The sequence below is a fragment of the Podarcis liolepis genome (assembly GCF_965112155.1).
Source record: "Podarcis liolepis genome assembly, chromosome: 7".
Classification (NCBI taxonomy): domain Eukaryota; kingdom Metazoa; phylum Chordata; class Lepidosauria; order Squamata; family Lacertidae; genus Podarcis; species Podarcis liolepis.
In genome coordinates, this window is record NC_139561.1 from 12,507,265 (window position 1) to 12,521,210 (window position 13,946).

The 13,946-nt window shown below is 48.1% G+C and overlaps 1 protein-coding gene across 1 annotated transcript in view; it reads right to left on the reverse strand.

The window, feature by feature from the left end:
- Nucleotides 1–7,157: 7,157 nt before the first annotated feature.
- ALPL (alkaline phosphatase, biomineralization associated) overlaps nt 7,158–13,946 on the reverse strand; it is a 60,323-nt gene continuing 53,534 nt past the window's right edge. The window contains exons 10-12 of the mRNA XM_083514692.1: nt 13,679–13,870; nt 8,793–8,912; nt 7,158–7,881 (exon numbers count right to left, since the gene is read on the reverse strand). Coding sequence (XP_083370818.1) covers nt 7,610–7,881; nt 8,793–8,912; nt 13,679–13,870 — 584 coding nt within the window. The 3' untranslated portion in view covers nt 7,158–7,609. The remainder of the gene's footprint in view (nt 7,882–8,792; nt 8,913–13,678; nt 13,871–13,946) is intronic.

Below are 13,946 nucleotides of genomic sequence, written 5' to 3' on the forward strand. Positions count from 1 at the left end.
TGGGGTCACGAAGAGTCGGACATGACTAAACGACTAAACAACAAACAACAACAAAAGAGGATTAGGCAAATTTGTGGAAATGGCTTTCAAGGGGCTACCAGCCGTGATGACTGTGCTCTGCCTCTATGGTCAGACTCAGAAATGCTTCTGAATGCCAGTTGCCAAGTTGCCAGTTGCCAAGGGCTTCATGGGCTCTGAGATCTTTGGTCTCCCTACTCTACAGGAGCTCTTGGTGGGGACATGGGAGCGAGCCTTCTCAGTGGCTTCTCCCATACATGTTTGGAATCATTGCTTTGGAATCATTGCAATGATTCTTCAACTTTGTTGGACAGGCCATGTTGTGCGGATGCCTGATGATCGTCTTCCAAAACAACTGCTCTATTCCAAACTTAAAAATGGAAAGCGTAACGCTGGTGGTCAACAAAAGAGGTTTAAAGATTCTCTCAAGGCAAATCTTTAAAAATGGAGGAGAGACACTGACACCTGGGGAACACTGGCCTGCGAGTGCTCCAACTGGAGAACAGCCTTTACCAAAGGAGTAATGGATTTTGAAGACACTCGAACTCAGGACGCAAGGGAGAAACGTGCTAAGAGGACGGCACACTTGGCAAACCCTCACCGTGATCAACTCCCGCATGGAAACCTATGTCCCCACTGTGGAAGGACATGTGGATCCAGAATTGGCGAGTCACTTACGGACTCGCAGTTAAAACTGTGTTTATGGAAGACAATCTTACTTGGCTAAAAGTGATCGCCAAAGAAGGAGAAGAAGACATCTTTGGAATTCCCTGCCTAGAGGAGCCAGACTCTCTCTCCAACCTTCCTTGGAGGTTTTTAAACAAAGGTTGGGTGGCCATCTGTCATGGATGCTTCAGCTGAGATTTCTGCATTGCAGGGGGCTGGACTAGATGACCCTCCATCTCTACAAATCTGCAATTCTATGACTGGCTCCTTCCTTGGTGTCCTTTCCACCAGAATGTGAAGGTTTTCTTCTTCCAACAGGCTTTTGGGAACTGACTGCTTTTAATAAATGGGCTGGCGCTGTGCTGCTTTTACTGTAATTATCCGGTATGTTTTTAATAAATCTTATAGGTAGCTAGTTAGGTGATAGTTTTAATTCATTAATGTTAAATCGTTTTAAATGGGAATCTCTCTCCCCCCCCCCCCATTTTTAGCTGTTCCCGTTTTATCTGTACGTCTGTGAGTCCCTATCAAGGTAGCAGGAAGGATATCAGAAATATATAATATAATACTGTAATTATAGTAATAATCTGGTCAGCCGTTGTGCTGGCTTGATGAAGCGGGGGCCCTGGATTCTCACAAGAAAAGGACACAACAACTCTTCAGTCATTTTCTGAGCAACTATGTTCCCAAAGTCAGGTCCGTGGTTCTGGAACACCTGTGTGATGTCGCCCCTGTTTCCTTCAAAACACTCAGTTCTCCGGCTGTTCAAAAATAATTTTATTTCAAATTTTTAAAAAAGTTATGCCAAAGGACAACAAGAAAATCAATCAACAGGGACTCTGATTTATAAAACACACACAACAGCAGCAGCAGCATCAACAACAACAACTCTCTCTTTCAGCAAAGTTTGATGGCAGCATCTCTGCAAATCCTTTGCTTTGGCAGCAAGTGTTTAATTCCACAAGTGAGCAGCAGCCAAGCTTGGATCTTCCTTCTGTCTGCAGGTGAAAGGGGGACAAATCTTTGCTCAGTATACCTGGCCCCTGCAGGGGAGACTGAAAGGAGGTTTCTCCCTGTTCAGTGACAAACATGCTCAGGCAACGCATCTCTATTCGAAATGGGCAAATCTGAATCAACTTCCACTCCTCTCCGATCTTCTAAACCTCTCCGATCTTAAGCCCAGGCCTTCACAGTTCCACATCAGTTTGTGGTTTGTTTGTTTTTAAAATCTCTTCCGCCTTTTACTGCCAGCTTCCCCTAATGTAGGTAGACCTCCGCTTTCGTGTATTGAACATGTGTGGTTTCAACTTTACGTGGTTATTAAACGTGCTAAAGGAGAGTAGCTTAAAAGCTCTTTTTGAGGTACGTTTTTGCAGCACGAAAAGAGCTTTTAAGTCCTCCGCCTTGCTTGCTGGACTGGTTAAGTGCTGAACTGTGTTTCTTGTGAGCTATTTCCCCTGTTTTTAAATGGTTGTTTTGGCTATACACTATTTTGGCTGAGCGCCTTCTTGGTAGTGATGTCCTCCCTGTGGAACGTGCCCCCACAATCAGATTACAAGGAGATAAGTACCGTATTTTTCGCTCTATGAGACGCACCAGACCACAAGACGCACCTAGTTTTTGGAGGAGGAAAACAAGGAAAAAAATATTCTGAATCCCAGAAGGCAGAACAGCAAGAGGGATCGCTGTGCAGTGAAAGCAGCAATCCCTCTTGCTGTTCTGGCTTCTGGGATAGCTGTGCAGCCTGCATTCGGTCCATAAGACACACACACATTTCCCCTTACTTTTTAGGAGGGAAAAAGTAAGTCTTATAGAGCAAAAAATACGGTAACTAGACAACCTTTAGAAGACCTCTGAAGGCAGCCCGGTATCAGGAAATTTTTTAATGTTTAATGTTTCATTGTGTTTTTGAATATGCTGGAAGCCGCCCAGAGTGGCTGGGGCAACCCAGTCAGATGGGCAAGGTACGAACAATTTTAAAAAATATTATTATTATTTACATGCTATCCCTGGAATGTAACCCCCACAAAAGATGCGGGTTACCAGTAGGCACATTTTCGCGTGCAATATTCTCTAAAACCCACCCTTTCGCAAAGCAGTTTTCCTAATGCCATGCATTTGCATACGTTATTATATGCAATTTAATCCATGCTTTGCCCTAGCATGTGCATTTTCACACTCCATGACTTGGCTGGAGGACCGCATTGCAAAATTCAGAGGCGGGCAAATTGCAAGGATGCCTGTGCTTTTGTTCGCACCTGGTTTCGGAAAGAGAAAATTAGGTGGGTTTGTCTTTAAGGGCGAACTATTCTCTTGTGTCCTTCCATCCCCAGCAGCCTCCCCCACCCCAGTTGGTGTCCTAATAGGCAAAACTAGACTGAACTGATATAAACACATAAGACAGGCCTGAGGAGCCTGTGGCCCTCCAAACTGTGTTGGACTTTTGACTCCCAACAGCCTCAGTCCTGGCAGAAACTGGTAGCATTCAGTGGCAGATTCTATTTAGACACATACCCTCCAACATTTTCCCGATGAAAATAGGGATGTCCTAATCCATAATAGAGGGGCGCGGGTGGCACTGTGGGTTAAACCACAGAGCCTAGGGCTTGCCGAGCAGAAGGTCGGCAGTTCGAATCCCCGCAACGGGGTGAGCTCCCGTTGCTCGGTCCCTGCTCCTGCCCACCTAGCAGTTCGAAAGCACGTCAAAGTGCAAGTAGATAAATAGGTACCACTCTGGCAGGAAGGTAAATGGTGTTTCCGTGCATTGCTCTGGTTCACCAGAAGCGGCTTAGTCATGCTGGCCACATGACCCGGAAGCTGTAAGCTGGCTCTCTCGGCCAGTAAAGTGAGATGAGAGCCGCAACGCCAGAGTCGGCCACGACTGGACCTTGGCTCGGAGGTCGCATAACTCCATACCCCCCAATATTTCTCCAATGAAAAGCAAGACATTCTGGAATCAAATCAGGAACTGGGATGGCTTCTGTAAGTCTGGGACTGCCCCTAGAAAAGAGGGGCACTTGGAAGGCCTAAGCCCACCTTGGGCGGCCAGGTGGTTAGGAAGGCCCAACAGAGACTCCATTTCCTTAGGGTCTTGCGTAAGAACAATGTCACACAAAAACTGATTATCTCTGATTATTTCCACAACAGAAACTGTCCTTTCATACTGTATTACAGTGTGGTACGCTTGTTTGACAGCCACGGACAGGAAGTCCCCATAGAGGGTGGTGAATACAGCACATGATATCATGGGCTGTCTCCTGAGTTCGCTAAATGACATCGCAGGAGGCCGCTGCCTCAGGAGAGCGAGGAAAATTCTCAGGGCCAACGCACATCCCAGCCAGCACCTCTTTAATCTCCTACCTTTGGGCAGGAGATACAGAAGTATAGTCAGCTGCACCAACAGGTTAAAGAACAGTTTTTATCCGTGGGCTGTTGAGCTGCTGAGTGGAAAAAATAATAGTGGTGCAATTGACTTCCAACAAGCACACAGAGTGTGAACAAGACTGAGTGTTAAAGGGCTCCTTTAATTTCACTGCACACAGGTGGTGTAGTGACAATAAAGGTTTATTATTATTATTATTATTATTATTATTATTATTATTATTATCTGGGTCTCTCCCCACCGTGCCCCTGCAGTCGTGCCTATACCACTCACTGGTACCTGAAGTGCATCAGTATGGGCAAGGGGGCAGCCGTCGGGATGGTACTATATGCCTGCAGCACCAAAATGTCCCTGGCCAGCCGTGTCATCACCTGCCACCCCACCCCCACTCAAAGCCATTGGCACTCCCTAGAACTTGGCAGTGATGAAGCCTGCAAATTACGTACTATATGAAGAAGGGCTTTTTTTGTTTTGCCCTGAACTTGCTTCCAACCAAACGTCTTTCATTGAACCGCCCCGAAGTTCAAGTATTATGAGGAACAGGGAATAACTCGTTCTGGTTAATTAGAATTGGGCTGCGGGCCCAGCTCAAGGCATTCTGCTGCCTGAGAGAAGGGACAAAATGGCGCCACTTTGAACGGACAGAAGCTGACTTAGGCCACTGGCTTTCAGTTGACCGGTTGGGACCCACCGCTGGGTCGCTAGCTGGTCAAAGGCGGGTGTCACAACAGCACAGCCACCATGCAACTATGCGGGGAACAATGAATAAATGTGCCCCCAAAGGAGTGCTTGGGTTGAAGGCAGGTCTTGGGTCGCAACGGGTTGGAGACTACTGAACTAGGCTGATAGCTGGACTGAGGAAATCAGGGAGCTGCCTTTTACTGAATGACTGGCAGCAGTGGGTCACCATGGTTTTCTCCCAGCCCTACGTAGGGGTGCCACTGGAGACTGGAACTGGGACCTTATGCTTGCAAGGCAGATGCCCTACCACTGAACTATGGCCTTTGCCTAATCCTCTCCTGGAGCTGATTTTAAGGAGAGATGGAGATTCTGCTAGTGCACATCCCTTGCCCTGGATTTTGCCCACTGTCCACTGAGGCAGCAGGCTATTTGGGGTGGCCAGGAGAGGGTGTTTAGTATACAGCAGGTTTTTAGTATACAGCAGATGTGGAAGGGGATGGCTTTGTGTTCGTGAGTGCATGCATGCGTGCAGGAGCTTAGGAAGACAGGGCCTGCTCCCTCCAGCATCCGCCACCTGAGGCACTGTCTCCTCTTTTTGCACAACGGCAGGGCCGGCCCTGGATACAGGGCGCTGCCTTTAACCTCCTTGAGCCATCAGAGAAGTCTTGAGCTGATGGTTGACTCTGTGATTGCTCCAGTGGTATGGAGCAAGCTCAGAGTTCAAATCTGAGCCTCCTCCCGGGACTTGCTTTGCAGCTCTTCTATCCACCTCTGCGTGTGGATGATGCAAAGCAATTCAAAGAAGGGTTTTGAAGGCTGCGGGGTTTGTGATGCAAGTTGTTGGCTTAAGACACCCTCCAGCTGCCTCCCAGCATTGCAGTTCCAGCAACTATCTAATTCCCTCCAAGGACAAAGTTGGAGAAGCAAAGGCGGCGGAACTCTCTGTGTTGCCCACACAAAGTGAAACCCATTTTGGATAGATCAAGGCTGTCCCTTGTGTGCCATGCAGATGTTGCAGGGTTTGCTGCCACCCTAAGAGCTGGCTAGAGGCTAACAACATCTGAAGGGCTAAAGACGCTCCCCGGAACTGAAACAAGTCGGAAGGGATCGCATGGCTGGCTAACGTTGCAAGCTGCGTGCAGAGATAGCATCAGAGAGGAGAGCCAGCCCTTTTCCCAGCCCCAACGCCACAGCACGCCACATGAGCATGGCTCACGCCACATCAAACAGAGCCCCTCATCATCTCAGCGCAAGTTCTCTGCCACTTAAAAACTTCAGAGTTCATTTCTTTAAACATACAATCAACGTTCGCTCGTTGCTTTAAACAAAAGCGTAGGATTTCAAATGCTGCAGAACTTGTGGTGTTACAACCAATGACCGCTTGAAACACACCCACGCCTCCTGGTTTATCATTCAGGCATGGTTTTGCTAAGGGTTAGGTGCATACATGTGACCAGTGCTTTTTTCCTTAAAAAAAATATGTTTAGGGGTACTCTCATTTTTCTACTCATATTGAAATACCGTATTTTTCGCTCTATAAGATGCACCAGACCACAAGACGCACCTAGTTTTTGGAGGAGGAAAACAAGAAAAAAATATATTCTGAATCTCAGAAGCCAGAACAGCAAGAGGGATCGCTGCGCAGTGAAAGCAGCAATCCCTCTTGCTGTTCTGGCTTCTGGGATAGCTGCGCAGCCTGCATTCGCTCCATAAGACGCACACACATTTCCCCTTACTTTTTATGAGGGAAAAGTGAGTCTTATAGAGCAAAAAATACAGTACTGCCCCTCCGTGAGGCCAAACTTAGATTCACGAAATGTTTAGGGGTATGCGCACCCCCGCGTCCCCCCATTAAAAAACCCCACTGCATATGAACAAATCAAGCTGAGCATTCCGCTGGTTATTTGTTTGTGTTTTGTTTTGTTTTGTTTTGTTTTGTTTTGTTTTGTTTTGTTTTGTTTTGTTTTGTTTAACTGTTTTACTTCATACACACCCACACCCACACCCAAAAAGGGCTCCCGGAGCCATTTACAAAAAGCACTAATAAACTATGTGTGAAAAGAAGAAAAGGGGACTGGGAAGGAGAAGGGGGAAAGCAAACAAGTCGCAGAAGTCCTTGGAATGAAGGAATGGAAAGAGGTTCAAGGAGACAGGAGCCCAAATGTCTCCCAAAGGAGAGTCTTGGTGCGGCCCACTGTCTCTCTTTCTGCTATGTAGCCAGATGGAATCGGCTGTCCCCATCGTTGGGAAAGAGGAATCACAAAGTTCGGAGGCCTGTGGGGTAGGGGAACGATAACCCTCTGCTTCTTTGAACTTAAATTTCATGGTTGGTTTTGAGCTGGTTGATCGGCGGAAGAACTCCCACTGCTCACAATATAAATCAGGGGAAATGGATTGAGAAGGAAGAGCAGGTGGTTTTTGTTTTTTTATCTTTTAGGGGAGCCTGCCTTTGCAGAAGAAAGGAAGGCGACAAGCCTTTAAGGCAGCAGGCAGTTAAAACGTTCTGGTGAAGTAAGAGACACTTCAGCAAAGAGAAGGAAAAACAAAAAACGCAGAGCATGCCCTTCCCATGCAACAGAGCCCTACGGCGTTCTTATCTTCGTTGAGGAAGTTGCCGGAGAAAACATCTCAGAATGTCAGGCTGGCGTTGCTCCTGGAACATCCAAAACAAACAGTGATGTTTGACCCGGTGCCCCCGGTGCCTCCAAGCCTGGAATGGAAATTCCTAGCGGTTGGTCAGTCGCAGCAAAGAGGTGCACTCCGTCGCTGAAACCTGAACCCCATTTCCAGAGGCAGGTTGTGGAGCCCCGGACGCTGCGTGGTCAGGCTCAACCGGCAGAGGAGCGCTCCGAAGGCGAGCCTTTAGAACAGCAGCCTGAGCAGAGCGAGGGAGAAGAACATGGGGGTCGCAGCGAGGAGTCCCGACGGGCTCCTTGTGGGTGCTCCGGAGCGGCAGTGGCCCGTGTTCTCGCCAATGCAGGCGGCATAGGCCATGACGTGGGGAATGTAGTTCTGCTCATGGACTCCGTGGAGGAGGTGCGCCATGGGCCCCTTGGCGAAGATGGCCACGTCTTCCCCTCCATGCGTCTCCATGCGCATTGGGACGGCGGACTGAGCCTGGTAGTTGGCATCCGCTAGAGAGGGAGTGGGAAAATGGAGGAAACACTTATCAGGGTGTGTTTTGTGGGATGTGATCCATGAGAGGCAGTCAAGTACAACATTCCTTGTTTTCCTAGAGTGGACATGCGAGGGAATGTTTGTTCCAGCCAGTCGAAACTTGCTGTTCCTCCTGGCTAGAGCATCCTTCCTTTCGCATGTGGGCGTGACCTTACCTGTCTAGGTAACAAAAGGACGAGTCACGCAGCACACCTTCCTCTTTTTGACTTCCTTTGCCGTTTGACCAACTTCTAGCTAGGACTGCTCTGTTAGCTCTCAGCTAGCAGAAGCACTGGGATTATTCCCCCATATGGGGTAGATCCACATGTACATATTTGTAACTAAGTCTGCCTCCAGGAATACAACTGTGAACTGATGTGAGTAAACTTCTTTTATTGACTTTGAATAAGATTGTCAGGTCTTTATTCTTTTAAGAGGGATTCAAGGGAACTTACAATTCAATCTGAGACAGAATGAATTGTGTAATAGTGAGAGGCTCACACGAGCCTGCAACCAGCTATCTGCTGTGCATATAAAAAGGGGAATGTAACTCTGCTGCGTAAAGGAGCTTGCTAGTGAAAGTTAGGAAGGATATTAATAAACAATATATCCTCTCCTGCCACCCTGAACATTCCCACACATTTCTCTTTATTTCAGTTATTAGACTTCTTAGCCGCTTAGCACAAGGAAAAAGTCTCAAAGCGACTTAGCAGTACGAAATGCAACCAGTGAAGAGTTAGAACCCATCTTAAAACTTAGAACACTGCCCCCCCCGCCCCCGGTTAGAATTACCACCACCATTATGGCAGAGTGGAAGTGGAGGGAGGGGGGTGTAGGCAGGGGTGACTGGGGGTGGGGTAGGGGTGTCCCCTATAGGGCAGGGACTCACTGAAGTTCACTGTGGACACGTTCTCTCTCTCTCCATCGATGACTCTGTACCCGGGTCCATTCCCGTAGAGGATGGAGGTGAAAGGTTTTTTGTCCACGTCACTCTGCATCGGGGCCAGACCTAAGTTAAGGGGGAAAGAAGAAAGGAAGCACTAGACAGACCTTACGCAGCCACTAAAATATTTATTATTATCATCATCATTGTTGTTGTTGTTATTATCGTTTTCATCATAGTTTAATAACTGTGAATTTGTCGAATCCTTTTTTAAAGTCACCCAGTGTGATGGCCTGGGACTCGGGCTCAGACTCGGAACCAGAGGAGTCTCAGTCCACACCGGATCCTTTGCCTCAGGTGGCAGCTGAACCAAGTCTGGGGCCTGATTCTGAAGAGCCCCAGTCTGCACAGGTTCCCCTGCAACAAGCACCATCTGGGCCGAGTCAGGGGCCTGAGCCTGCCCTGGCTCCAGATGCGGGGCTTACCTCGTTGCCTTCAGCTGGGCCATCACTTACAGCTGCTCCACTACCAGTTGGGTCAGGAGAGGCTGAGGCAGCCTCTGGGTCTAGTAACCTACCAACATCTCCCAAGCTGCAGAGACCAAGGTCTGAGAGAAGGAGAGACCTGAGTACTCGCAGGAGGAGTGCTCAACTTCGGGAGAGACAGGGAGGTGAGTCACCAGGGGATCAGGACCAGCCATTACCCCGACAAAGACAAAAGGCTGTCGGACCCCACCCCAGGTTGCGGGAGCAACCTTGCTGTTTGCTAGAATCTGCCTGAGACCCTGTGCCTGACCTTGCCTGGTTTCTTGCCTCGTGGCCTGCCTTGGCCCTGTCGGACTGACTCCTCGCAGAACCCTTGGATTCAGGACCACGTTGCTCGGGTTACCCTGGGCCCAGCACACCCAAGCTGTGTCAGGGATGGTGCTGAGGAGGGAAGAATGGTGGGAGCCACCCCCTCCCCCTGTTCCTGATCCTGAATCTTCCCAGGAGCAGGAAGACAGTATAGATTTGGAACAGTGGTTTGCCGAGGGGCACAGTTCAGAAGGCAGAAGCTGGGAAATACTGGATGGGGAACAGCTAGGAGAAGAAACACTGGAAAAGAGAGGGTTAACAGATTCACAGTCGCTGGACATCATTCCTCTGCTCTGCCCAAGGTCACGAAGAGCTCAGGAAGTCTAAGAATGGAAAGCGCAGAGGGTGCAAGCTCAAGATGTAGGAATGACGTAGATTAATAGGGATGGAGGGGTGTGTGATCCTTAATTGGGAGCACCGCCATTTCTAGGAGATGTGTTCTTTGTTCTCTCGCTGTGATTATTAAAGATTCTAACTGGTAAGACCTTCCTTTTGTTTGATCTTCTTATCTACTGCCACAGGGGGAGGAAGCTGATTCCCCGAAGCCTGACATTTTGGTGGCCGTCGCTACCTGGGATCTGCCATGGATGCTTTAATTGAGATTCCTGCATTGCAGGGGGCTGGACTAGATGGCCCCTGGGTTTCCTTCCAGCTTTACGATTCTATGATTCTACCTCCTGTGGGAAGGAGTTCCGCAGTTTAACTATGTGCTTGCTGCATGAAGAAGGACTTTCTTTCCTCCGTCCTAAACATTCAGCTTCATTGAATACCCATGAGTTCCAGCGTTAAGTTGAGAGGGAGAAAAGCTTTCCTCTGTTCACTTTCTCCAGGTCACTCAGTGGGACACCTGCAGTTCAATGGTGTTTTACTGGTGTTTTATTGAGCAAAGGGTCCTTGTCACGATGACGATGCATTGGCGCGACAGAAGCAGGACGCAAACTAACCAGGACGTTAAAGGCATGACAACACTATGGAGTTATGGGATATGCACTGACTGGTGTATATCGCCTCAGTGTTTTTGCAGGCATAAACAGTCTGGGAAACGCGGTTGGGTGTGAATGCCCTTATAGCATCGTGAGCACAAACCACCTTCGGAGAATGCAGCCATGTTCCCAGACAATCTTCGCTTCCCTGGGCTAAACACACCTGGTTCCTCTTAGCCTTTCCAATCTTTGTTTGAAACTCTTCTAGTTTGCCTACGTTCTTCTTTAAGTGCAGCACCTGAACTGAACACAGCACTCCATACAAGCTCAGAGGAATGCAAAATAAAGCAGAACTGATGCTTCTTGCGACTTGGAAACAAGAGTTCTGTTAAACCAGCCTAAAAATCGCATTAGCCTTTTTGGCTGCTGTGTCACATTGCTGGCTCGTGTTCAACTTTTGATTGGCCAGACAGGTAATAGGGCAACATATAAATACTTAATATAAATCAGTTGCTGTGGGGGGGGTGGAATTATGTGGAGCATCCAAGAAGCTCTGGGCGGGAACATCTTTCTGATATCTTTTTTTTTTAAGGTGATAAGTGATTAGAGCCATGTAGCAATCCCATCTGCATTTCAGCAAGGCAGGGCTGGGTGGCAATTCCTGAGAAATAGATGCCCTGCCAGTTTTAACAATATTAACAACAACAACAACAACAACAACAACAACAACAACAACAACAACAACAACAACAACAACTTTACTTATAACCTGCTCGGTTGACTGGGTTGCCCCAGTCACTCTGGGAAGTTTCCAAGTTTCAGCGTAATAAAACCACATTAAAAAACCAAACATTAATTATTATTATTTTGTACAGGGCTGCCTTCAAATGTCTTCTGAAAGTTGTGTAGTTTTTTTAAACTCCTTGACATCTGATGGGAGGGTGTCCCACAGGGCGGGCGCCACTACTGAGAAGGCCCTCTGCCTGGTTCCTTGTAACCTCGCTTCTCACAGGGAGGGAACCGCCAGAAGGCCATCGGAGCTGGACCTCAGTGTCCAGACTGAACAGTGGGGGTGGAGAAGCTACTTCAGGTATACTGGGCCGAGGCCGTTTAGGGCTTTCAAGGTCAGCACCAACACTTTGAATTATGCCTGGAAACGTACTGAGAGCCAATGTGGGTTTATGTGGTCTTGGTGGCCACTCCCAGTCACCAGTCTAGCTGCTGCATTCTGGATTAGTTGTAGTTTCCAAGTCACCTTCAAAGGTAGCCCCGCATAGAGTGCATTGCAGTAGTCCAAGCGGGAGATAACTAGAGCATGCACCACTCTGGCGAGGCAGTCTGCAAGAAATGATTAACCATTCTGCGCTGAATTTCAAGGCACACAGCAGTGTTTGCATTCCTCTGCAGTTCGGCTTCTGCCAAAAAGTTATTAGTTTCCCTGTCTTCTGTGGCAAGAGTATGCAACTTACACAATTTGTGTAATTAATTAGATAAATTGTGTTGTTATTACGTTATTACACACCATTCATTTCAATGCCAAGGAAACACAATGTAAATGGGGCAAAACCAATGTAATCCATTTCGTACTGTTTGCAGACTGAAAGCAACACCGGCAGCAGTGAACGCCTAATTGATGTCTGCTCCGTTGATTTCTGTTCCAAACACGGGACAAGTTAGTGAACCTCGGTAATTTCCACTCCTGTTTCTGTTTTCATGTGAATTTTCTGACACCCCTGATCGTCAGCGGGGGTCCTGTTTTGCTGCAGGAAAGCCGAATGATTCTGAAGTGCGCATGAAGTTATTTTTTAAAAAAACTAAAACCATGCCTGCCTGCTAGAAGTTTGTAACTCTGCTCTGGGAAATATTCCAAAACACTGTAAACGTTAACCACAAATGTTTCTTTGGAAATTAGCGTGGAGAGTGCTCCAGCAAACCCTCAGGGGGTCCATCTGCAATTATCTTTACAGAGAGTAAGTATGTGGACGGATCCACAAACACATGCCCGACACCCACAAGGGGCACCCACTTCAGTCGGTCATCTCCAAGAACAAGGCTGGTTGACGTGAAAGCAGAAAGATGTCTGGAGAGCACCTGAAACGCTTTGCTTGTCAGGCCACCCGCCCAAGATAGGGTTGCCCTGTGTCTGGAATTCCCCAGACACAGCAGGGAATCGGCTGTTGGAAACAGTGTCCGGGTGTCAGGGAGGAGGAATGGCGGGGACCGCCCCCCTTCTGCTGAACCTTCCAGAGAACAGGAGGACAGTGTAGATTTAGAACAGTGGTTTGCAGAAGGGCATAGCTCAGAGGCTGCAGGGAGGAAATACTGGGAGAAGAACAGCAGGAAGAAGCAGTGGCAGGGGAGAGACAGCTGACAGACTCAGTGTCTTTGGAAAGCATTCCTGACCCCCCACCCTCCCAGGACCAGGCGAGCATTGAGAGTAGTAGAACAGAAAGCACAGAGGCAGAAAGCTCAGATCAGCCAATGTAGGGATGACGTATAATAGGAGTGATGGAGGGGGTGGGACTTGGCTCGGAGTGAAGCCATTATTTAAGGGAGACTTCATTCCTTCTTCTCTCTCTGTGAACATTGAATAAATTACTTCGTAAGCCCTCTTCTTGTTTATCTGCTTCTTGGCGGCTGCTGTGGGAGGGGTAGGATTCCCTAACACCTGGTGGAAATCGTTGAAATGTCTGGGAAAATACGGGAATACGGCAACCCACGTTGGTAGTGTCGTTTTGGGTGATTTCCCTTAAAATAGCTCAAAAACATCTTCTTTTTAGATTTTGGGAAGAAAAAAAAGCACAACAACTTTGGCAACCTGAGGCGGAGCAGTAGTCTGCCCCTCCATTCCAATGACAGAAACTGACCAGCTTGGTAGCTGAATCGTACTTCGGTACTGCACCTTTCTCTACATTAAAACAACAACAAAGAGCTCCACATTTTCAAGCTGCAATGAAGTGGGAAAAGACGATGGGAACAGGGGGGAGATGAAAACACTACTGCGACTCTTAAATGTCATGAATGGCCCCTCCAGATGATTGCAAACTGCGACCATAGGGCCTGTTTAACCTCTCATCTACACCATGGTTGTCAGCTTGTGTGCGTGTCAACATACCAAAAATGGGATTGCCACGGGGCGTATACCCTCCAAAAGTGAAGACATGGGAATGATCTGCAGTAACCACGGTCAGGGTGTCCTCAGAAGAGGTCATGATATCAGCCCGGCCAATTGCCCGATCCATTTCCACAGCTTCATGCAAAGCCTGCTTTGCTTTTCCTTCATGGTGTCCATGGTCAATCCTGCCTCCTGTGGAAGGAATTATTAGAATCAGAAAACTGTAAGGGGTGCTCCAATTGTCCTCTAGTCCCAACCCCTACAGTGC